The sequence below is a fragment of the Morchella importuna genome (genome assembly GCF_003444635.1).
Source record: "Morchella importuna strain M04M26 chromosome Unknown Morimp01GS008, whole genome shotgun sequence".
Taxonomy (NCBI): Eukaryota; Fungi; Ascomycota; class Pezizomycetes; order Pezizales; family Morchellaceae; genus Morchella; species Morchella importuna.
In genome coordinates, this window is record NW_025763405.1 from 948,930 (window position 1) to 974,548 (window position 25,619).

At 48.3% G+C, this 25,619-nt stretch overlaps 5 protein-coding genes across 5 annotated transcripts; all 5 read left to right on the top strand.

The window, feature by feature from the left end:
- Window positions 1–1,659: 1,659 nt before the first annotated feature.
- LAJ45_03743 (uncharacterized protein) lies at window positions 1,660–1,992 on the top strand (the record flags this gene model as incomplete). Its single annotated transcript, XM_046113327.1, has 1 exon — window positions 1,660–1,992. One exon carries the CDS (start codon window positions 1,660–1,662, stop codon window positions 1,990–1,992), a length of 333 nt encoding a protein of 110 aa, XP_045973620.1.
- Window positions 1,993–3,074: 1,082 nt separating this feature from the next.
- Window positions 3,075–3,395, top strand: LAJ45_03744 (uncharacterized protein; the record flags this gene model as incomplete). The annotated part of the gene is made up of 1 exon (XM_046113328.1): window positions 3,075–3,395. One exon carries the CDS (start codon window positions 3,075–3,077, stop codon window positions 3,393–3,395), a length of 321 nt encoding a protein of 106 aa, XP_045973621.1.
- Window positions 3,396–4,392: 997 nt separating this feature from the next.
- LAJ45_03745 (uncharacterized protein) lies at window positions 4,393–5,295 on the top strand (the record flags this gene model as incomplete). Its single annotated transcript, XM_046113329.1, has 1 exon — window positions 4,393–5,295. The coding sequence occupies one exon, from the start codon at window positions 4,393–4,395 to the stop codon at window positions 5,293–5,295; it is 903 nt and encodes a 300-aa protein (XP_045973622.1).
- An 8,173-nt stretch (window positions 5,296–13,468) lies between these two features.
- On the top strand, window positions 13,469–15,966 carry LAJ45_03746 (uncharacterized protein; the record flags this gene model as incomplete). Its single annotated transcript, XM_046113330.1, has 5 exons — window positions 13,469–13,924; window positions 14,086–14,547; window positions 14,624–15,204; window positions 15,293–15,770; window positions 15,919–15,966. 5 exons carry the CDS (start codon window positions 13,469–13,471, stop codon window positions 15,964–15,966), a joined length of 2,025 nt encoding a protein of 674 aa, XP_045973623.1.
- A 1,415-nt stretch (window positions 15,967–17,381) lies between these two features.
- Window positions 17,382–18,332, top strand: LAJ45_03747 (uncharacterized protein; the record flags this gene model as incomplete). The annotated part of the gene is made up of 1 exon (XM_046113331.1): window positions 17,382–18,332. The coding sequence occupies one exon, from the start codon at window positions 17,382–17,384 to the stop codon at window positions 18,330–18,332; it is 951 nt and encodes a 316-aa protein (XP_045973624.1).
- Between the last annotated feature and the right edge of the window lie 7,287 nt (window positions 18,333–25,619).

Genomic DNA, 25,619 nt, shown 5'->3' on the forward strand with positions numbered 1-25,619 from the left:
TCTTAAGGGTACTACATTAGTAGCTAGGTAGAAGATAGTGTTATGAAGTAACGTGTTTCACCGGGAAAGCGATCATCACCGGGAAAGCAACCGAAGCTCACAGAAGGGCATTATGAGCACCAAAACAATACCTATGAAGCCATACATGTTCTTTTGGTGTTTTTGACTATTTCTTATGATCATAGCGAGTATATAGCTGTGGGAGGGTCATCAAGCCTTGATGACCCTCCCACAGCTATATACTCGCTACCTATTAGTAACAATCATCAGAAATATTCGAAAGATATCTCAAAATGACTTTAGTGTATTTAGTTCTGTAATTCTGGGTGATTTTGAATTTTCACAGCAATTCGCGATCCCGTTCATGTCATGCTTGATTGCTTTCGCAATGACGATTGCGCTCCCGGTGAAACACGTTAACAAGCAATTGGAATTGCCACATAACTTTAATTTCTCTTGACCCCAACCCCACCGCCGGAGCAGTTGTTAATCACAACCTCTCACTCGGCGAGTGATCAGCAATCACGTGACCGAGTGACCGCCTGTGAATTAGTATGGCGGACGCGAATATGTGCACAGGTCTCCATCTCTCCACTGTAACCGATACACACCATACTCAACTCATATCGGCTTAAAATCAAATGTGAAGTAAGGACCTAAGCGTCGACGTCATTAAGCGGATCGATGTTCTGGCCCGAGTGCGCTGTGATAGGAGTCGTTAGTGTTGACGTCATTTATGTGAGAGGTGCACGGTGCGTTATATCGCAATCGTTGGAGCTTTGCATCCGGGTGTGGGATAAGATCATAGTAAGTTTGCCTCATCAAAAAGATCAAAAGGCTCAACGCTCCAAATCTTGTGGTGTCATCCTTGATGTGCTGTTGGTGTTATTGATTGGGGTATATGGCCCCATACTATAGGTATTATCCCTGCATCTGCCGAAACAGCAAATTGTTGTGTGGCTTTACTACATAACAGATCCCGTTATCTCTCCCATCAAGTAATCGGGCGGCATCTCTCGAGGAGGGGTACGTACAAGTACCGGGTGTTGAGGGTAAGTGATCAGAATCTCATAATGTTGCGGTGAATACATGTATTTGTCTTATCAGATTCTGATCACTTTTCGCTACACCCTAGTACAGTCGGTTCTGGGTCAACGACGAACCCGGCTCGATGACGAGTGGCTACTTTTTGGGCTGATAGTCAAAGCAAAGGGGCCGAGACGCTTTTGTTCACTTTATTGGCTCCGATTGGCCTATTCGCCATCAAACTGGTTTCGTCGTTGACCCAGAGACGATTGTACAGATCAAACAATCAATCTGTCAGATATCAACTTGCGGCCTCCAACCATATGAAGACCTTCCACAACTTAGTTTGGGTGGAACAAACCTCACCTATACGCCTCTGTGTCGGGAATCGGTGTTGGTGAAGAATAGCCCACAATAAAGACTCACTCGATGCGTTGTTGGGCTTGATATAAACCCACCATTTCCCTTCTAGACAAGTACACCCACATCTTCACCCAGCAATCCGTTTCACAATCTCCAGTACGAGCTATTGACAACTTCTTCTTCTCTGTACCCACATATTCACCCACCAAACTACACCACTAGCTCTTGCACAAACCAAACTCCCATCGTCCACATCCCTAACCGCCAAACATGTCTGACACAATCCCCGCCTCCACCAGGCCCCAAGACAAGTTCGCTTACCTATGCGAGAAGTACCCCAATTCCGCCGACCACCTAATATCCTTCGCGGGCTACCAAGAAGCCGTGGCCGAGATCATTCCACCCATTGAGTTGGAGAGGGCCCTACTAAGCCAGATAAAACATGAGTTGTGGACATTGATCTGCGAGGGAGCGGCGAGCGAAGAGCTAGAGGACTTTCTCGGTGAACTGCTGGAGCTGGTATCCTGTATGCTGGAGAGTAAACAGCGGGTTGAACTTCATACGAAGGCTCTGGCGGAGTCTATGCGGAGGGACGTTAGGTAGTGGGTTTTTGATGGAAAGGATGCGCCGGGGCCGGTGGACGAGATCGAGAGTTGGAATATGGTTGGAGTCTTCCTCGCGGTGCGGTATTTATTTATTTTAGCTCTGTCTGCTTTGTAGGCTGTATTCTATGTTCTTTAAGTCTCATCAGCAGAGTAAAGATTCAATTGAAAATCAAAACCATGTTTCAAAATTAGAGTTACAGTTTGGGTAATAACGAGCTATGACACAAGTGCCTGGAACACAACGGGGATAGATATTACCGGTGCATGGAGAGAGAGAGAGAGAGATAAAACAGCCGGGAGAGCCTTGCTCTTCTCTCCTATCACAAATAATATTATCCCTTCGTATAGGAAAATGGTGCCCACCTAGTGCCCACCTAGTGCCCACGCACCCCCGAAAAAAGCAAATTTTTGTATGGCTTTGCTAACTGATCCCGTTACCTCTGTTATCCAGTGTTGGCAATAATGGACCCACGGCCCGTGATTATCGGTCAGTGTTAGAACCTGAGCGGCGACCCATGGGTCTTGGGTAGCGATCTAGATCGCATCCTCTTCCGGGATCGTATCATCAGGTTATAGGAAAGCTGAGTCGAAACCTATGTAATATGTATCTTTCTCTAGAGCTTATACGAGCTACGCTATGATTAGTCAAAGTCCTCGTTCCCTACCACAATTAATATCAATGTCATAATGACCTCGACACCAAGGTAAACCCTTAGACCCCCGGTCGTCACAAAACTCTGAATCTTATCAGATAATAGGGTAGTACTACCAGACGATGATATCAGTAACGAATCACATGAATTACTCAGATCTCAACTTGCCGTCCAGACCACGCGAAGACCCCCAACAAGTTGGTTTGGGCTGAACAAACCCCGCCTATCCGAATGGATGAACTAAGGAGCTTAGCTAGGCGTCAATATTAGTGTGATAATAATCAGGACCCTTCTCACGCTTGTGACGCTGAACTTGATATATAAACCCCTAATCTCCCCCGCCAGCTATAGCTACCACAGCATCGCTCTCTCCCTTCCCATCATACCCTCACATAATATCATTACAAGTACACATCGAACAAATTAAATGTCTCCCTCTATCTCTAAGACGCGCCCTAAGAAATCCCTCCCCATCGAGGACTGGCCTGGTCTCCCTAAGTGCCATTTATCCAGCGAGGGCTTCCGCAGAGGCATGTACGATACTTTTGAAGTACTACTCGAGTACACGGAGTCACGGGACGTGAGCGATCTAATTTACCGGCGATCGAGCTTCGATCCAGACAGGGAGCCCGCGCCCGGGGAATTTCTCACTGACGAGGAGATGGGAGTCTATCTTTCCGGCTACAATGGCGCCCCAAACGTTCTTGTTGGGAGGGTGGCGGTGGAGACTGTGTGGAAGTCGAAGTAGTTTTACATGGAGAAGCGCAATGCATGCTCCGAGGAAGGAAGGAGGAGTTGGAATTGGTATATGCTAGTTAGTATTAAGTTTTGAAGAACGGGGGTTTCTTGCTGGTGTTTTGGTGCTCGTTGCACGTTGGTGGTGGTGGTGTCTTTATCTTTTTTCGGCGGTGTGTGGTACGTGGTATCTTTAAGTTTTGGGCTCTGTTTGTAGGCCTTATCCTCGGTACTCTCCAAGCTATGTAATCAGCTGAGAAAATACACAATATTTGATCTTTTTCAGTACTACGTACCTGTCGTTTAACGTTAGGTTATAGCACCCCATACCCACTGAGTTTTGGGCGCTCTTACAACTGTGAGGCTTATGTGTGGAAAGGACCGGTTTGCGCAAGGGCCCAAAGAAACTAATGGTGTGTCAAATACAACCTTAACTTTGGCTAAAGTCACGGAATAACGAAGCAAGCAAGGTACTTAAACTTCCCATAAATTACTTTTAAAGCAGCTTGGTTTCCTTTTTTAGCGTAGGCTGTTCCGCAATCCGGTGGCACAATCGCGGGTATCCTGGTACCGGTCCCTATTTGAACTGTCCTACATGTACTGTATACACATAGGCGGGTGATATGCATATTCAGAACTCAGTGATAAGCGAAGCTGCCCCCTACCGCCCAGGAAGGCGCTTGATTTGTCGCCAAAGTAAGGTACACGCGGGTAGTAGGCAATGCACCTCCCAGATAGGACGTATTCCAGCTAATCGGACTTAGTTGGTAATAGGGGGCCCCCGTTGCAATATATTTTTCTCCCTTGAGGTGTATGCCAAATCCCTGGAAGACATACCGAGTACAGCATCTCCTCCGGCAGACCTTCCTATCGGAGAATCTACAATGGTATCGTGGTAGGCCTGAATCTAAGGTATGTTCTGGCGTTTATTGAAAGTCAGTATTTAAAAAGGTTGCTGCCCCCTATCATCCTCCGTATCTGCGATCCATTCTTCACCTACTCCGAGTGCCATGCGGCTCCAACGCGGTCTCTCCTACAGACTTGTCCTGGTGCTTATTCTTCCCGCAGCCTATTGCCAGATTACACCATGGCCAGTATCCTTTATCACACCTAGAAGCGGAAGCGTCCTAACGAAAGGAGACTCTTTCAACGTAACATGGCTGATGAACGAAGAATACGGCTACGCCGTGTTGGATCTAAACATCTGCCGTACGGTCGACTCAGATGTAACTACCTGCGAATTTCCAAACCCCAACGGCATTAATTACACCACAGATAGATATTTTTCATCACAAACTTGGACCCCTAGCCTCTCACTAGCATCCGGCGACGGCTATTTTCTTATGTTAACGGATATCGATATGCCAGCAGTTTATATCACATCAGATAGATTCACATTGAGAGACCCGAGTTTCTCATCGCTAGAAACAACAACTGTTACAATATCTCCACCAACGAATTCTGTAGCTTTATCGACCTTCCCCACTTCATCCCCGACCATGACAGCCCCCACATTACCCGAATCCTCCAGTACACAAAGTAGCTCAGACAGCTCACCAGCGGCAGCGATCGGTGGCTCAGTCGGTGGTGTTTTTGCAGCGATTGTTATCGCCTTCATACTTATATCACGACGAAAAGGATGGTTTTTCGGAAAGGCCCAAGTTCCAGAACTGGGGGAGAGGGACGGGGGAGAAGAGATGAGAGTGAGACATTTATCGGAATTAGAAGGGAATGTCGGAAAATACCTAGGCTCAGTGGACGCTGAGCTACAGGGAAGTGTACCAGTTTTTGAGTTGCCGGAGGGGGGTCATGATGAGGGTGCTGAGCTACCGGGAAGTGTACCAGCTCTTGAGTTGCCGGAGGGGGGTCATGATGAAAGTGCTGAAGGCATGGGGACAGTGAAGCATAGATAGGGATCTTTTGTGAATTCAAGTGCCTTCTTATTCACTATTATACTTGTGAATAAAAAGGGTGTCTTAATGCGGTAACAACAAAATCGAACGTCATAGTAGTAATAATAGATATAATAGCAAAAAGTTCCTTCTAAATTCCGGCGAACTATCCACTGAAGTAGTCTCCAGTTCCGAAATTTTTTCTACTATTTTATGAGGTAAAACTAGGGAGGGTGGTTGTGTTATGAGACTCGGTTGTTCCTTTGGGGCCAAGCAAGTATGTTGCTACGAACCCTGACCCTGGATTATGTCGCGATGTGGGATTTTCTTTTTTGTTTTGTTTAATTCATTAATTGCATGCAACCTTACAGTTATGGCAATAACCCCTGAACTGCCCGCTCTCTTCCACCTCCTCTCACGTATATCTGACATAGGAAATATAAAACACTAGAAATCATCTTTTTTGTCCTATTCCTCGTCTCCAGCGCTTTTCAGCGTTCCCCATCCGTACCCTAGTTGCGATGTGGGATACCCACCGGCTTTTTTTTTTTTTTTTGTTTAATTCATTAATTGCATGGATACCCACCAGCAGGGACTCAATTAGAACTCATAAGCTGCTCTACAGGGCTTCTAAATAAGCCCCCCAGCTTTTACGCATTAATACTATCCATGGTTGTATCAACAACACGATAGTACTGTCTAACATAAATGGCAGGCCAAGAATACCTTATTATGACCTGTGCTATATTGAAGATGACAGTTCCTTACGCAAGCCTTCCACTAGTACTGAACTTATGCTATCTATACCAGCAAATGATCCCTGGTTTAGACTTTTTGCAACGGCGGGAGGCGCACGCAGTTGCATGGTAAGATTCCCCCGGAAGAGCCCTTAATGAGGTTCTGGAATTTTATTAAATATTAGAAAACAAGAATAGTATCTTTTAAATACTCTATACAGATCTTGTGTCTACATGATGGCGAGATGCGGATTTATAGACTTTAAGAAAGATGCACATATTAGGTGTGCGGTATCTTTAGGTTTTCGAGCTCTGTTTGGAGGCCTTATCCTCGGTACTCTCCGAGCCAGTCAGCTGAGCAAATACACCGTATTTTGGTCTCTTTAAGTACTACAGTAGTACTTAAAGAATTATATGAACTCGATTGGACAGCTGAGCAGTATAACCCCTATAATGATGGTGGTAGTACTCTACCACCGGAGAGAAATGAATCCATAGATTGTGTTAGCAAAATGCATCGGTAATGTGCAGCTAATGAATTGTGTAGGGTAATGTATTTGAATTGTGTTTCCTTATATTTTGTATCTGGTAATGATGCATCAGCAATGATAATGCATCTGGTAATGCATCGGTACCTTAACGTCGAAACGCATACAATTTTGAGCCTTATTATGTACAGAGAGACTTAATTAAGCATTAGGTATGCCTTATTTACCAAAAGATGTCAAAATAAGCGTTAATTTGAATTAGTAAGATTAGCTGCTATTGCTTTTCACTAAGTAGGGTTAATTTGACGCTTTTTTAATTCGGTAATGCTGTGCTTTGGTTTAGGGTTACCAAAAATACTAACCCTAATCCGTCAATAAGGTTTAATGTCTTAATTACGCCTCATTCTCGATGCATCTTATTTACGAATAAGTAATATATATAGATTGATGGATATTTGATTCTGATATCGTCGATTAGATTTAGATACCGATACACCTGAGCATCAAATAAGCAATATCAGGCACAAATCATGATGCTCAAATACCGATACGCTTGAGCACTATATACGCCATACTGACGGTATAATCGACATTTGATGCTGATACTAGTACTGACGATTAGGCTTATATAGAGCTCAATAAGCAACTCTGGCTTGCTTGGCACAGGCCAAATTACACTTCCAGCGACACCCCACCTTCGACCTCCACCTTCCGCCTTCGACCTCCACCTCCACCTCCACCTCCACCTCTACCTCCACCCCTACCTCCACCTCCATCTCTACCTCCACCTCCATCTCTAGTATCTCTATCTCTATCTCGATACACCTCCAGATCATTACCGGCTAATCAATCGTCAAAACTGCCAGTGGCATGCTGCTCAAAAGCCTCCTGCTAGTACGTAATTTGGTGTCCTCCGTCTAGCACGTAATTCTGCTGCACCTTTGCTTACTTTGCTCAGGGCGAGATTTAGGCACGGAATCGAGCAGGGAATCGAGCACGGAATAGAGCACGGAATAGAGCACTGGCACGGAATAGAGAACGGAATCTACCCTTTGATGCCCACTGGCAATTGATGCAGCAGATGACGACATACCCTCTACTCCTACTAGAAAGGTTGACGCTTTGACTGATGTACTAGTAGTAGCACTAGATACCGCCTCCTCCGAGCCTAGTAGCACGCCACCGTGACCACTAGCAATATACCGTCGACACCGTACTCAAGGCTACAGGAAGTGTGTAATCTACGGACGGCACAGAAGAGGATGTGGAGGTGGAGGACACGGACACAGAGGAGCTAGAAGCAAGAAAACCGTAGCTAAACAGGGTATTATACATGTATATATACTAGTATATATATATAGATTAATGAGATATAATATACCAAATCAAGAGTAAACAGTGCTATTGCTTATTCGTACTAGATAAAGCTCAAAAAAGTAATAATCATATTTAGGCCCTTAGTCTTATCCAAAAATCAAGATTAAATACTTTAACGTCAGAACGGGTATTTCTATAAACCTATAAACAGGCTAAGGTAAGCCTATAAAAAGCATTATGTCTCAAATAAGACTTAGTCGTCCGTTCAGGCTCTTACAAGCCTATCATTTTTTAAGCTTTATTAATACAAAGGCTTATGATACCTTATAAGACTTAATTTGACATTATATACATCGATGGCCGCCCGCCTTCCCCGCCCCCTTCCCCCCCCTCCGCGCCTACCTACCTACCTACCTACCTACCTGCCTGCCTGCCTGCCTGCCTATGCCTGCCTATGCCTGCCTATGCCTACCTGCCTGCCTGCCTGCCTATGCCTGCCTATGCCTCCCTACGCCTACCTACACCTACCTGCATATCTCCACGCCTACCCGCCTACCCGCCTACCTGCCTGCCCATTAACTTCAATTGGTTGAATTTGATGCTCGATTTGGTGCTGTATTTGGTGCTGTATTTGGCGCTGGATTCGCTGCTGCTGCTGGATTCGCTGCTGCTGGATTAATCGCTGTTCGATTCGTTGATTAGCGCCCACTTTGATGATAACGGTGATGGTGATTGTGGGGGAAAAAAAGGGGGGGGGGGGGAGGGGTAGATGGTACAGAGGTAGTAGAAGTGATGGAGATGAGTAGGCGTAGACGGCTTGATCTTTGCTAAGTGCCTACCCGTAACCCTAACCCACGAAATCTTACGAATTTGCATAATTCTTAGTGAATCGGTAATATTAATTCTACAAACGGTTTTAAATAAGCCTTATTCGTAGCTAGTCCTGGCCGACGGTCACACTTATGCCCAAAACAGCCCAAATTTAGGCTTATTTGAGACATATGGTCTTAATAAGACTTTCCGTCTGCCTCTCAGCCTTATAGAAATAACCGTTCTGACCTTAATGTAATAATCAATATCTAGCGCTATGGACTTTCCAAAACGTAGTCTTACAATACAATTAAACGAGAATAAGACCAAAACATGGGAAAACGCTCAAATCTTGCTTATATAAGCATCAAATAAGCAATATAAAAGGCTCAAAATTGTATGCGTTTCGGCGCTAAGGTAATGGGAGGGTAATGCATTGGCAATGGGAGGGCAATGCATCTGGTAATGCACCTGGTAATGCACAGCCAATGCATCTGGTAATGAATCGGCAATGCTTCTGGCAATGAATCGGCAATGCATCAGGAATACTCCGAGAATGCTTCGGAAATGTGTCAAATAAATCGAATTTCTCAAAAAAAGAAGATTTGACTTGAAAAGGATCTGAACCTGTGAACTCCTGATTCTTAGCTGATACTTCGGCATATCAGCCATATACCATTTGTTATATATTTGACCTTACTAAAGAGTGCTATATATCCAGCAAATATGGATAGAAATGCATCATGAAATGCATCATGAAATGCATCGTGAAATTCATCATGGAAATGCATCATAAAAGGTATCATAAAAGGCGTCACAAAAGGCATCACAAAAGCGTCTGGAAATTAATCCAAAAACTGAACAGGAAAGGCATCAGGAATGGTGTCCGGAAAATCATCCAAAAACCACCAAACAGGAAATGCATCCGCTGATTCATTTACTAAAAGGCTCGAGAGTAAATGCATCCATGGATCGATTTCCTCCACTCACGCTGTAGGATTTCAGAAATGCATCATTTGATGCATTACCCCCCGTCACGGTAGTAGACTCGGAGGTAGTAATATGAAAGAGGCAAAAATAAACGGAACATGTAGACTAAGGCTACATACTCTGGATTACTATTCCTTTTGCGGTGCTGTGGGCCGTAACATATACCCTTAGTTGTATCGCAGAACAACCCAAAGCCCATAAATTCATGTCTAGCAAAAGAAAAGAGAACAACAAAAGAGTTCGGTATCCAGGATTCCCGTATGGTCACCCACTACAGTACTAACTAGACGATACGTTGTTTGTGTATGGCAGAGCGGACGGGATGCCCAATTTTCAACGTTCTATGACCGAACACGTGATACCTACATATTAATTATTTCAAAAACGGGTGATCGGTCATGACCGGATTCTGGCCGAGTGATTTTACATGATGCAACTACACAATTACCGATTGATGCTGTTAATTCGTTTGCAAGTACTCAAAGAGTCAATGTCTTATACCCTTTCGTTCTTAATCCTATTTGGCTCTGGTTAGGTAGTCGTAATCGTGCTTCCCCAGTTTGTGTTAGCAGCCTTTGGGGAAGGATCGAATGATGTGTCGCCACTCCCTGGCGGAGCCGGACATTCAAAATCAGTGATGTCAGATTGGTTTATGATCGTATTTGGAATAGGAAAGCCTACCGGAGGCTCTAGATTACTACATAGCAGCCTGCCCGTTTATCGATCTGTTACGCCGTAGGCCACACCAAGAATCATTGAGGCCGGTCGGCCAAAGTGGCAAATACTTTGAAAATTTGAACGTCGATCGAGAGCGTTTTAGGGAGCGGTTAAAGCAGAGACCGATAAGCTGGGCGAATCTCGGTTAGAATTTGGAATTTTATTTGGAGAAACTGATGCGTTTCGCATGTCTAAGTAGTATAGCCTTATCATTTCAACGCGCATTTGGAGTCTTAGTGCCAGCGACACTTGGCTCAAATTGTCTCAAGCTCTCTGATTGAGCTCTTGGAGCTCCGTTATGTCACACAACGATTTGGCTCGAGTGTTGTCCAGTGCTCGAGTTGTGTGGGCTCGTCGATCACCTTAACACGTTCCAATGTTCAAAGCTCATTTGTCTCAGTTTTCTAACGGGACTTGTGCTTAACACCGTTTCTGTCTAAACTCTTTCCACCCAAACCGTCCCTCTGCGCTCCAAAACCAACCCTACCCAAACCGAGCACAGAAAGAAAAACAAAAGAGTTCGGTATCCAGGATTCCCACATGGTCACCCACTGCAGTACTAACTAGACGATACGATGTTTGTGTATGGCAGAGCGGACGGGATGCCCAATTTTCATCGTTCTATGACCGAACACGTGAGGTTTGTGCGTTTCTGCATTTTCAAACGGGTGAGATCTCATGACGCTGGACCGAGTGATCTTACGTGATTCCACCCGTTGCTTGTTGTCGTACAATGCGGTTGCGCTTACTGCCGCCTACTAGTCGCATGATGGTTTGAACGCGAATAGGGCACAGATTATCACGCTGGGGCGCTTAGCGTATTGGAGGGGCAGTATTGAGGTCTTTCGTCGGCGGAGTTCACTCTACCGCACAGGCCTGTATGCGCCTTGAAGTCGGCGACTTCGTCTGGCCTAATTGCGCAAAAGCTAAATCTTACCCGTACCTGATTTAGGCCTGGGTGGGCTGCATGGCCACATCTCCTGTCTGCACAGAAGATTTTCGGGGTCGGGCTTTTCCGGGTGTTAACCCTCTCATAACGCTTTTTGAACCCTTATAAGTGTTTCACCCTTAACAGTGCTTATACTACACTACCGGGGGGTTCATAAAGCAGATCCCAACATCATCCAACAAGCCACTATGGCCGAGTGGTCTAAGGCGGCGCACTTAAGTTCCTCGGGACTGATCTGCGTTATCGAAAGATGCGTGCGTTCGAACCGCACTGGTGGCATTCCTTTTTTTTTTTTGTCCCTGTGGCTTACGCGTACACGCAAGGGAACGTTCTAGTTGCAGCTGGGGCTCTGCAGGGTGGCGCTGGTTCGGTTTCTGTAGGTCAGATCTGGTTATGCGGGGTGGACGGGATGGGATCTTGTGATGTCACTCGTCTGACGATTGGTTCCCGGTGACGCGGCGCATGCTGCTGCTTGCAGTACTGGCAACCACGATATGATAACGGGTGCTTTGTCACCGCATTGCGCTCTACTTTAGTACCTATCCGATTCAAGCCACTAAGCAGGAAAAAGAAACTAGTATACAACGAGTGACACTCCATGACACAAACAAATCGTACATGGAGGTCGGAGTTTTTTTTTTTTTTTTTTTTGTTGTTTAATTTGCATGCAGAAGGCCGGAGTTACTAATGGAATGTTTATTGCATATCCCGTATGGTACTGATATGTACATGTAGTCACTAACGAGGTCTTCTGTGATGGACATTTACCCACTGGCGATAACGCATAGCGGCGTGATGATGCCCGTTTCCGTCGCAGTATGGCTGGTTTCGGGAATGAAGTTGTCCGTTCTCACTTTAATTACTTGTAGATATGTACATCTCCGCCCAGCGGGCTTATTAGGTCATCCTATTGACGGCGGTGTTCATAGTCTAGCTTAACAAGTCGTGTCACCATCATATGTGTCTACAAGTAGAGATGGAACGTAGAAGACAAGTGGCTCCAGGGGCCAAGTATATTTAACCGGTCACCCCTTGAAGAAAAATCCATCATCTCGCACCTCTTCTATCCTGCAACCTTTTTCATCCTTCCTCCCTACTAACAAATTTGATAATTCATCGGGTTACCGTGTGCCCGCTTACGCTTGATTGGTCGAACGAACCTTGCTTACTAAGCGCGACTTTTTTTTTGTCAGGGCAAGTTACAAGGGTGCACTCATACTAGCGATGTTTGGGGATTTCCCCTGGGGCCAAAGCGATCCATTGGTGTTTGTTCTTAAGCTTATTTTTGTGCAGGGGAAACCGGGGGGGTGTGGTAAGCTAAGCTGTATTTGTGGTGTGGGGGGGGGGGGGGGCGAAAAGGAAACCGCCTTTTCTGGAGCCATCTGTTGACGTCGCGTTTGGAGGACTGATTGGTGGGCGGGGATTTCATTGAGCTCCTCCATTTGTCACGCTTAACTGGCGAACGACGCAGCTTCATACATGCTACCGGGCCTTTGGGTTTGTGGAAAAAACGAAACAAACAAATTCAGGCTGAAGTTGGACCGGGCGCGCCCAAGATGGTAATGGCCTAGAAGACTGGTTAGATCGGGATCGTTTATTCTGATCGCAGATGTTTACGCAGCGAGTGATAAAAACAATCACTCCGGTTTGTGACACTCCGGGGGGCGGATGCAGAAGAACCGTTGTGTCCGCCCTTCCTCTTCCCCCCCCCAATTAATTAATCCCTACACACATACCCGTGATGTCGGTACTTGAAGGAGTGAAGGAGTGAATGATAGGTTGTGTGCCTGTTACTCCGTACTCCACATACCGGCTGACTCACTCGCGCCCTCCTCGACTTCCCCCACCGAGAGAGAGCAGACAGAGTTCGTTCACACACACTCGCTCGCTCACATTCTCACGGGGTGTCTGGCTATTGTTATTCTTGTTGTCTGTCCTGCTGTCACTTATTCCCTCCTTTCCCTCATCATCGTCATCACATCCATCCACACATCCATCCATCCATCCATCGGTCGCATCCCAACGCAACAAGCGAGAGCAACCCCCCCCAGAAATAAAAGAAACCAAACAACCACAACCAACGCCACACGCACCTCCCCGTCGACAGGGTTCACAACCAACCCCCCAACCCCAAAACCCCCAAAACCCCCCAATCTCCAACAAACCCCCCCCACCAAGACCCCACAATGACACCATCAAGTACAGCAAGCGAGGACCGTATCGTGCGAGTCCGCGCAATCCGGGCCTGCATCTCGTGCCGTAGCCGAAAGATCCGTTGCGACCAGGTCCGTCCGTCGTGCGGCTCTTGCACGCGCGGCAACATTCACTGCGAGTTCCCCAGCCAGGCACGACGGCCACCTCGCCCACGCCAGCCAGATGCGGTGCTGGTGCAACGCCTGGCAAGGCTCGAGAGCGTGATTGAGCAGTTGAGCTCAGGCAGGGGACAGTCGGAGGAGACGGAAGACACGTTGTCGCCGGGGAGAAAGTCGAGTGGGAGTGGCACGGAGAGTGTGGTTGGAAATGGAGATGTGAGGAGTCCGAGTGCGTTGGATGATCTGGAGGCGGGCGTGGGGAGGTTGCTGGTTAGTGATGGGAAGAGTCGTTATATTGGGCCGAACTTTTGGGCGTCGCTTTCGGAGGAGGTGGGTTATCCCTAGTCTGACTACTTGACTTGTTGCTTCTTGGTTGGTCCAGTGTGCTGTTGCTGTTGCTGTGTCTGTCTATGGGATGGATAGGGATAGGGATATGGATATGAAAGGAGAAATGCGTGACAGCACTGATGTTGTTGTGAAAAACTCCCCAGGCTGCAGACCTCAATTCGCTCCTCCACGAGACGCAGGAAGACGAGCCCGAACCGCCCTCCCCCAGCTTCGGTGGCCCCCCATCCTTCTTCGCCCGCACCTACGCCACCGACCTCTCCATCTTCCACCTGCCCGTTGCGCTCTCCCAGCACCTCTACGACACGTACGTGCAGGCCGTGGACCCGCTCGTGCGGGTGATCCACAAGCCGACGTGCGCGCGCCAGCTCGCCGCCTTCCATGCGCTCGGGTGCCAGTCGGCGAGCAAGGACTTTGAGGCGCTGCTGTTTGCAATCTACTTTGCGGCCATCACGTCGATGTTGCCGGCGCGGGTCGTGGAGCTGTTTGGCTGCGATAAGAAGGCGATGCTGGCGAGGTACCATGTGGCGGTGGAGCAGGCGCTGTCGAACGCGAGGTTCTTGCAGAGTGAGGAGTTGATGCCGTTGCAGGCGCTTGTGCTGTTTAACGTATGTTCAATTTCCGTTTATGGATTGTTATCCCCCCTCTTTCCCCTTTCAACCTCTGATTGGAGTTATTTTTTAGGCGTGTCTGCGTGGAGGGGAAGATACTCGGACGGCGTGGACACTCGTTGGCCTGGCGGTCCGAATAGCGCAGTCGCTCGGCCTCCACCGCGACGGCTCCCACTTCCCCATCACGGCGTTCGAGACCGAGATCCGTCGGCGGCTGTGGTACGAGATCTGCATTCTCGATTTCCGGACGGCCGAGGACCACGGGTGCAACCCGAGCATTCCCTCCATCTCGTACGACACCAAGCTGCCGCTCAACATCAACGACGACGACCTCACGGAGACGGGCGTGCCCGTGTCGCGCAAGGGGCACACGGAGATGACGTTCTGCCTGCTGCGCTTCGAGGTGCTGGGGTGCTATGGCTTCCTGTTCCGCGGCGATGGCGGTGTCAGTCTGGCGGAGCGGGAGAAGAGGATCGAGGAGACGAGGCTGATGATGTTTGAGAAGTACCTGAGGGAGGTGGACCACACGGATCCGCTGCAGAAGGTCACGTATACGGTGTGGAAGCTGATGATGGGAAAGGCATTGCTGAGCCTGTATCACCCGCTGCGGCACTTTAAGGACGGCGAGTTCCTATCCAAGGATCTGAAAGAGAGGTAACTACGCTGTCCCCCCCCCCCCCTGCCCTGAATGAAACGGAGTAGTAGAGTAGGCAATTGACAGACAGCAACCTCCGCCCTCCAGACTCTTCATCGCCGCGCTAGAAACACTCGAATACGGCGCAGCCTTCGCCGTCAACTCGCGCTCGCACGGCTACGCGCAGTGGAACTGGTTCTTCCAGAAGCACGGGCACCCGCACTCGCTCGCGCTGGTGCTGCTGGAGCTCAACGAGCGCCCCATCCACGACTCCAACGGGCTGTACGAGCGCGCGTGGCGCGCCGTCGATGGCTACTTTAATCGCGACCTGTGGAGCATGGGCAAGCCCGTGCTGTCGGAGAAGATTTGTCTGTGGAAGCCGCTCGGGCGACTGCGGGATAAGGCGCTGAAGCGGCGGGCGAGGATCATGGCGGAGGAGGCAGGGGGGGCGCTGGGGCCCGATGGGGATGGGGATGGGGAGGCGGCGAAGGGGAAGGTGCAGGTGGGGGGTGGGAGCGGGTTGTTGGAGGAGCTGGTGGGGACGGAGGGGTGGGCGGCGATGGAGGATTCGCCGCCGATTGATTGGGTAGGTGGTTTTGGCTGTGGTGGTGCTGGTGCTAGTGGTGGTGGTGGGGGTGGGGGTTATGGTTATGGGGCTGGGGGTGGTGGTTTGGAGTTGTGGTGGTGAGAGAGAGAGAGAGATGAGGATGATTGCTAACTGGTGGGTGGTGTAGAATGCGTGGGATGATATGTTTACGACTACAACGATGGAGTTCGAGTAAGGACAAGGATTGAACAGGACGGCGGAAGGGACGGGACGGGACAGGGAAGGGGGTTGGTTAGGTTATGGGGTGCCGGGGGGGGAGTTGCTGTTTGACTATATCTATGTGTGGTGTTTTGTGCAATTGGTTGAAACATAACGGTACGGTGTTTTCGGTGCAATGCTTCACATTTGACTTTTTTTTCCTCTCTTTTTTTTCCTTATCGCTTTTTTTCTCTCTATACTTTTTCTTTTTTTTCTTTCCTTTCTTTTTATTATTACCCTTTCTCTTGAAATGTTTTGGGAGGCCAACCAACTACCGGCTACCTATGTATGTGTATGTGTATCTACTCTACTCTACAATCGAGTCGAATCTACAATGAAGAAATAAATAAATAACAATTGAACCCTCCCTGATTTTTTCTTTCTTTCTCTCCCTCTCTGCCCAGTCCAGTCAGTACATACGGCCGGCCCCCCCGGAACAACACAACAATACGTACGGGCCCACTGGCTAAGCGGATGAATGGCCAACCACTCACGGGGCATTCGGGCAAGGGCACATTTCGGCTCCATACTTATCCATCTTGCTGTATTTATTGATTACCGTACATACATACACCCCCCCTTTTCCCTAGCTAGCTAGCTAGCAACCCACCCACCCACCCACGGCCCTCGCAACACCCACCTCGGCGACGTCGACGCTACAACATGATGCACACACTTCTTGATCCCCGAGCCCCTGGTCCCCGGGTCTCCCTCCTACTCTATGTAACATGCAGCCCCCCCCCCCAGCTAGCCAACCTGTCAACCCGCGGCCGTTTCCCCACACGAGGCCAGTGCCAAGACGGCCGCGGAAAATATACGCTAGTAGTTCATGCGTCGGCGATGGGGATGGATGACTAAGACATCCTTCGGGACCTGGGGGGGGAGCCAATCATTGGGGTGACTAGTTTTTTTTTTTGGGGGGGGGTGGTTGGGGCATTTTTTTTTTTAGTGTTAGTGGTGGTGTGTTGCGGGATTGACGACCTCGCCGACGACATCGAAGGGGGGGGGAGCCGAGAGGGTCGGGGAATGTGGAGGGAGGATCTAGGGAGGAAGGGGAAGGGGAGGGGGAGGGGAGGGGAGGGGAGGGAAGAAGGTGTGCACTGGCCTGAGGGGGGAATTGAGGATCCCGATGCGTTGGATGAATTCAATGGAGGGAGGGCCGTGGCATTCTACTCTACTGTGCGTAGGTGGGTGCGGGTAGATGGAATTCTACATGGCTGTCGGGGATGGATATGAGATACATATAAAGGGTAGTGTAGTAGAACCCTCTGTTTCACTCTGATGTCAATCACTCACTTGTCCCCGCCCCAAAAATTAAAACCGTCTCTATAATATCAAATAAATAACTACAATCCCACCCCCCCCCCCCCCCCCAACCCCCAGCAGGCAACAATGTTCACCCCCGTCGAAACCACCATCGGTGCCCTCCTCCTCCTCCAATCCACCACAACCCTCCTCCTCACCACCGGCCAGCCGCTCGGCGCCTCCTCCACCCTCGGCAGCAGCCTCACCTCCCCCAATCTCCACAACCTCCCGCTGCTAACGGGCATGCTCCTCGCCACCACGCTCACCTCCCACACACTCCCAACGCTCCTCCCACCGCCCTCCCCCGCGGTCCCTAACCAGCGCTACATACTAGCAGCCCTCCTCGTCGGCGCCGGAACACGCCTCGCAAACGGCTGCACGTCCGGCCACCTCCTCTGCGGCGTCCCGCACCTCTCTATCCGCTCCATTGTCGCCTCGGCCGTCTTCTTCACCACCGCCGCCGTCACGGCGACGCTCTCGTCGGTGTGGTATGGCACCACCCCCGCCTGTGCTGGCGGGATGGCATGTTCCACGCCCTCCTATCCCAGCGCCTCCGAGACAACCACCCTGCTCGGGCTCCTCGCAGCAACGACGCTCGTCTCAGCGGGTACCTTCCTCCTCCCGCGCCGCCCGCTCTCGACCGCTCTCGTGCGCGGCTGGGTCGGCGTGACCTTCGCACTAGGGCTGCTAGTCTCCGGGATGGCCGACGCGCGCAAGCCACTGCGGTTCTTGACGTTCCGCGCGGGGCTGTGGGATCCGAGTCTTGCCATGGTGGTTGTTGGCGCTGTGTTGCCGTCGCTGGTGGGGTGGGGGTGGGGTGTGCGGCGGGTCGGGATGCCGGTGGTGGGCGGGGAGTGGATGGTGAGGGGGAAGGAGGTCGGGGCGAGGCTGGTGGGCGGGAGTGTGTTGTTTGGGCTGGGGTGGGGGATGGCGGGGGTGTGTCCGGGGCCCGGGGCGGTGGGGCTGGCGGTGGGGATTGGGGGCGTGGCGTGGGTGGGTGCGTTTTGGGTCGGGTGGGGGGTGGCGGGGTTGTTTTAGGGTGAGGGGAGAGGGGGTGGAGGTGGTTTATTTGTTCGTTCACTCCTTATCCTCTCCATAGATTACCTCCATAGATTACCTCCATAAACCTTACCATAGACCCTTCGTCATAGCTGAAACACTTCTTTAGCACGTTCCGTGGGATATTGTATGTCCTTAGTTAGGGTCGCCGTACAGTTCGCCGTAGAGCCCAGAGTTCAGTCAGTTCGCCTTGTGACAAGCCATGAGAAATCAAAACTCTCCAACACAAACACAAACACGGTGACAAATTAACCGAGACAAATACACAATCATGTCAACAGAAACCGAAACAGAAACAATGCGCACACGTACCGGGGCCGCCCAATTCCATCGGTTTCATCCCAAACCTCGATCCCAGATCGCAACTCTCCCAACAGACTACCCGTCTGCAATTGTGTCAGTCTCACAAAAAACACCCAACGAAAAAAGCGAACGAACCAACAACAAAAAAGGTAATGACAGAAGTGGGACTTGAACCCACGCTCGTTTCCGAACCAGGATATCGATGTTAAGACTCTCAAGACCTTAACCTGGCGCCATAACCAACTCGGCCATCCTGCCATGTCTGCTCCCTCCCTCCTAGCCCACCTTCAATTCTATTTATCCACCCTCCCACAATTTGTAACTCGCCAAGCCAGCAGCCAAGCGCCTTGGCGTCCACACTTCACCCGGGTTCCAGGGGCGGTGACGCAATCTGTGCCGCAGACGGCGTGCCTCATTTGTTGAAACCTTAATTTGACTTCATGGTTGCAACCCTGTGCGTGTGTTTGTGGCAGATGGGGCATCGGGCGGGGATTGGCAGGTGGTGGGTGGTGCATGGGGGCCGCGTTGGGAATGTGTGATTGCAGGAACGCATCTGGGAGGATAATTTGGCACGGATGCTGGGATATTCCTCTTTCCGCGGTTGTTGGTAGCACACGTACTGTACCTATTACTGTTGGGCGGAATGAATTGTCAATCAATCAACCAGGTTGGGCGGTGAGAGACACAACGGTGAGGTAAGAAATACGCCTGGAAAACCCACTCCCGCGCTTGGTAAAAAAAACACGAGGAGAGGCCTATCCAAAAAGACGGCAAAAGAGTTCGGTATCCAGGATTCCCGTATGGTCACCCACTACAGTACTAACTGGACGATATGATGGTTGTGTATGGCAGAGCGGACGGGATGCCCAATTTTCATCATTCTATGACCGAACACGTGAGGATTGCGCACTTTTGCATTTTTCAGGCGGGTGACGTCCCATGATGTGGTTGACCGAGTGATGCTTTGTGACCCCGCGCGCTTTTTTTTTTTTTTTTTGTTTAATTCATTAATTGCATTATGACCCCACTCGCTGTACAATCGTTCGCGGGGACTCTTCTGTTCGCACTACATTAGTAGTTTAGCAGGGTTTTTTTTAGCCGCTCCCGGTGCCAGCTTTACGCCGTGAATAATTATGTCCTGTGTTGTTACTACATACAGCGCTTGCTATCTTTTAAATTGTTGATGGTGATACTGTTATAGTGATGTTTATTAGATAAGATGGGACTAGATTGATAGTTGTTTCGTCCCGTATCCTGTTGGTGAGGGGTAGGTCTCGGGAGTCTCGAGACGTCTCGAGAGTATCCGAGATACTTTTGGTCTCGTATTTAATAGTACTAAACCGCTCCAATTGAGAGAATATTTGAATTTAGACAAATGTATAATCACCTGATCGATAAAGTGCAAGTTTTTGGACCATGGATCAACCGATATTGGATCTGTAGGGACTAAATAAGTAGCGGCAAAGTCTTGTATTATATCTCGAGACCTGCCTCAATCTCATCTCGAGATATTCGTCCTTCCAAAATCGCTGTATTGCCAGGTCTTGTAGACATGTCCCGAGACAAGAGCTCGAGACGTCTTGTCTCGTGGCCAACACTACACCGTCACCTCCTGTGAGACAAAAAGTCACGGTAGGATTGAGTAAGAGATCAACAGAACTACTGGAAATTATTAGCCCAACCGCGTCGTAGTTTTGACGTCTGTCGAAAAATGTTGTCCGGTAACTCTAAGGTTGGTGGTAGGTGTGCCTTTGCTCACGGATTTTCTTACTTTGGTTACATTCAATTGCTTGATATCTCACCACAATTGCGACTTCTATATAGGCTGGGCAGCATCGACGGATGGAGAGATAGCGGGACACTGCGTTTATATCTTTTTAGACGATTACTCTCGCGCGATAAAACACTTACTACATATGTACGGAACCGATTGTCCGGCCCAAAAGTCTTACCAGATCGTTACATACATATTCGCCTTAAAAGGCCGCCGAAATGATTATTTAAGCACGAAATAAGGATGAAATACTAGGCGCTCAAAAAGGATTTGTGCGCTGACGGGGCTGTGCTAAGCCTATGTTTAGCTCGGGGTTTAGGCAAACCTTGTTTTCCATAACGTTCTCTGCTGCACTCAGGTGTTCGCGGGGACCAAAAGCTACAGCAATTCGGACGAGAGATTGGCCAGAGTTTGATTCGGATCGAATGATTGACAATATTTTTTTTAACACCAGCCACCATTTAGTCACCAGGAAGAACGGTCAACCTGTCTTGATGAGTTATGAAACACTCGTGATGTAGCAGCATGGCGGGCCACGCGGAAGCACTTCCTCTCACGCGTACGTCTGAGATACTGAGCACTATCGCTTCTCCTCCGGGCCCTCACACGCCGCAAAACGAATCTGCCAAATTCTCCCATCGTTTCAGCCCAGGGATATCACAACTTTCACCTCTTCCGGAGTACTCTTGGCCCTTGCTGGCTGAGGAGGCGAGGGCGAGCTAAAAGGGACGCCAAAAAGAGTTCGGTATCCAGGATTCCCGCATGGTCACCCACTGCAGTACTAACTGGACGATACGTTGTTTGTGTATGGCAGAGCGGACGGGATGCCCAATTTTCAACGTTCTATGACCGAACACGTCAGATCTGCGCACTTTTCCAATTTCGAACGGGTGAGATTTCATGTACTAAGCATCTCATACTTCCATCCACTATACTGTCAGAACGGGGAAAAAATAAGCGCCTAGTAAGTACATAACGATTTACTCCAAATAAGCTCTTAAATAAGCGTTTTTTCGTGATTTAATGGTTATTTTGATATAAACCTCTACTTTTTGTAATGGTTTGTCGAAAGGAGGCTTATATATGCCTTATTTTATATATATACATTAAATATAAATAATTGTTATCAAATAGCTTAAGACTTTATAATAGATCTGTCTTATTTATCAATCAAGGTTTCCAAATAATTATTCATTCCAAGAGCTTATTAAGCAATTAAACAGAAAAAAAGTCTTACATATCCATCAATAATAATTAAATAAAGATTATATAACGATTATATGACGATTATTTTTTTACCCGTCCTGGCTGTAAGACCGAGTGATCGTTTGTGATTTCAATGGTCTCTCTTCTCCCCTCCCCTCCGCTTTGTTTAATTCATTAAATGCATGCAGCCTTAAAGCTATAATAATGTGATTTCAATGGTCCACAAAATATGTGCAAGAGTACAGTGCTCTCTACTTGTAGGACGCTGGCTCACATTACAATCCCTTAAACCGTCAGGCCGGGTCGCAACGGGCCACTCGAACCCTTTATGGTAATCGTGATATAAGTAGCGCTTGGTTTTCAAATCCTGTTGCAACCTATCACACATCTTAAGTCTCTAGGCGTTGATCTTATCACGATTACCATAAAGGGTTTGAGTAACTCGTTGCAATTTGGCCTGGCGGTTTAAATTTCCTCAATTAGGGGTGGCGAGATGCGTATACTAAGATATAGTTACGTAGGACGAGTTCTACGCAAGTAATCCCAGTGGTGCCATTGTCCAAAGGATAATGATACCACACAGTAGTGTGGGCGCGATAACCATAGCGACGACGATAAGGGGTCAATTTAGTCCACGAAGCACTTTAAGGCTAGGAGAAGGAGTGGGGTACCAATCCCATACCTTCGCTTTCATTACTTTGAAATCATTAGCGACAAGTTGCCAAGTAGCTGGCAAGTACTGATAAGCCAGCCTTTTGATAGGACCAGCCTTTTGATAGACCAGCCTTTTGATAGGACCAGCCTTTTGATAGGACCAGCCTTTTGATAGGACCAGCCTTATGACGCAAGGAGTAACGAAGTAGCACTAACATTACGGCCGGAAGGGGATTTTTTATAAGTCTCAAATGTTACAAATCAACTCATTAGATTCTTTTTTATTGACAAAAGATTTGGCAAGATTTATTTGAGGCATGTAAAAACAGTACGCATTCCGGCATTAAAACACGCAGAGCACAGCACAATTACCCACAGGCAAAGAGAGACACCAGGTGTTGTCAGACAGGAACTCATTCGTACACCTCAAAATCACCTTCCATACGTCCCCATACTTTCCATCAGCACTCAGCTACTTTAAGCCATTATCTCCATCTTCACCCTTGAGCAACAGTTCACCAGATCACAAGAAATCACTCGGTCGAGCTTCAAGGAACTCCACCGATTGAAAATCGAAAAGAGCACAAAGCCCATGTGTTCGGTCATAGAACGTTGAAAATTGGGCATCCCGTCCGCTCTGCCATACACAAACAACGTATCGTCTAGTTAGTACTGTAGTGGGTGACCATACGGGAATCCTGGATACCGAACTCTTTTGTTTTGGTGGATGTCTTTTTTGACTGGTGGACAGATGGGTGCGGAGAACGGGAGCTAGGATGATATTATTAGTGTGGAGAGGTCTTCTTCCGACCGGCGCGTACTTTAGACTTCTCCACCATGGACTCCGGTGACAAAAGTTAAAAATTCTACATCGGAGTATAGGACATCATGGTATGTATGTACATACAGCGACTGTGACGGGGCCAGTGTAGTCCCCTGAGGACCACAAGGTGAGGAGGAGGGGCGACGATGTACATACTTCTTGGTATCGACTCGATACCTTGTGTTTGAATAAAAGGCTTGCCTGTATATCAGCGTATAGTATTTGAAAGCGACGAATTAACTCACATCCTATTGGACTACTTTTATCTTTGTTCTTGGCCAATGTATGCCTAGCATGAGAGGCCGGATGAACACGAATTACACCAAAAATCTGGCTGGCTACAGAACACGGGGCTATACCATCTACAAGTAGATGAGTCTAAGTACCTCGTGTAATCTGTACTATAGTCTCAATACAACGTACCTTAATTCCTGTTTAGTAGTAATAGGTACAAGTAATACTACAACCTCTGTTTGAACACCGAATCACAAACCATCACTCGTTCTCCGTAATCCGCATCATCACAAGCTCTCACCCGCTCGAAAGTGAAAAAGTGCGCAGTAATCCCGTGTTCGGTCATAGAATGATGAAAATTGGGCATCCCGTCCGCTCTGCCATACACAACCATCATATCGTTCAGTCAGTACTGCAGTGGGGTGACCATGCGGGAATCCTGGATACCGAACTCTTTTGTTTTTGTAAGTGGTGTCTTTTTGCTGGTGGATGAGGTGGTTGTAGTTGTTGTGTTGTAATGGTGGTTGCGGGTTGCAATGCAAAGTATGGTGGTTGCGAGTTGTGGTGGTTATGCGATGAGATGTGGTACTAGCAAGATGTAGCTGCAAAGTGGTAAAGAGATTGGGTGCAGTGATAGAACGTTGTAACACCATTCCTCTCGTGGTGATAGTGTGCGTACTATTGCATCATAGCCTGCTTGCCCACCTATCTACTTACCTGCCTACCTGATCGCCCACTTACCTGCTCTCACACCTACCTCCCAGTACCTATCTATCTACCTACCTACCTACCTAACTACCTACCTACCTACCTACCTACCTACCTACCTACCTACCTACCTACCTACCTACCTACCTACCTACCTACCTTCCTACCTTCCTACCTTCCTTTCCTACCTTCCTACCTTCCTACCTTCCTACCTTCCACCTTCCTACCTTCCACCTTCCTACCTTCCACCTTCCTACCTTCCTACCTACCTACCTACCTACCTGTCTGTCTGTCTTTCTGTCTGTCTGTCTGTCTGGCTGTCTGTCTGTCTGTGTCGACCGAATTCGCTGAATTGACTGATTTTTGGATTAGATTCGCTACTGCTAGATTCGCTGCCGCTAGATTCGCTGATTAGCCCATATTTAATGACGATTGTGATAATTGGGGGGAGGGGTAGTAGGTGGTACTGAGGTGGTAGAGATGATGGAGATGCGAAGATGCAGAAGTCATAGACGGCTTGATATTTCTAAGCACCTAACCTAACCCACGAAACCTTAATTTTGCGCCCCCAGGTCCCACTACTATGTACTTGTACAAAGTAAGACCTTATGAATTTCCTTAATTCGTATCTTTTTGTGAGCCTTACTACCAGGAAAAGCCTTAAGAAAGCGTGATATACGCGGAATCCTGAGCAACAGTCACGATACCGCCCAAAACAGGGCCAAATTTGAGTTTATTAGAGACATAATGCTTGCCTTCCGCAAATCAGGCTTATAAAAATACCCGTTCCGACCCGCATATATGCCTTATTTTGGACAAACACTTACAGGAAATAGAGCCTTATACCGAATTAACGCTGATATTGTTAGATGACAAAAGTTCTCGTGATTTTATACGAGGACGGGTCATGAAACGACTATAACTTCGTGGCCGCAAAAGATATAAAGGAGATACATAGTAATGATTTACTTAGAGATCTGACGTTTGATAGAGCATACCTCCTACATGGTCTGTATCCCGATTACCGACCTTGTGGATTCGTCTTTTAGGTAATCTCTGCTGGTTGCTATGCGAAAATCAAGAGAGAACCGTTTTCGGTTTATTTGGGACTAAATCGTCACTGGAGGCTTGTTTTTTTTATTACCGTTTTAACGGGGTACTCAGTACATTGTAGTGTATGTCTCTTTCCACGATACCCGCCCCCCCCCCCCCCCCCCCCCCACTTATCTGTCAGCACCGTGGCCCCGTTGGGTGTTGAAATCACAAAATCTCACTCGGTTGAGCGTCACGAAAACTCACCCGTTCTAAACCGAAAAAGCGCACAAAGCCCACGTGTTCGGTCATAGAACGTTGAAAATTGGGCATCCCGTCCGCTCTGCCATACACAAACAACGTATCGTCTAGTTAGTACTGCAGTGGGTGACCATGTGGGAATCCTGGATACCGAACTCTTTTGTTGCTTCCTTTTCATTTTTTTTCTTTTTCACCATATTACAATATAGGAAGGCGCGCTTCATACAGCACATTCGCATCACCGAGTAGCACTGTATCCCTTAAACCGTCA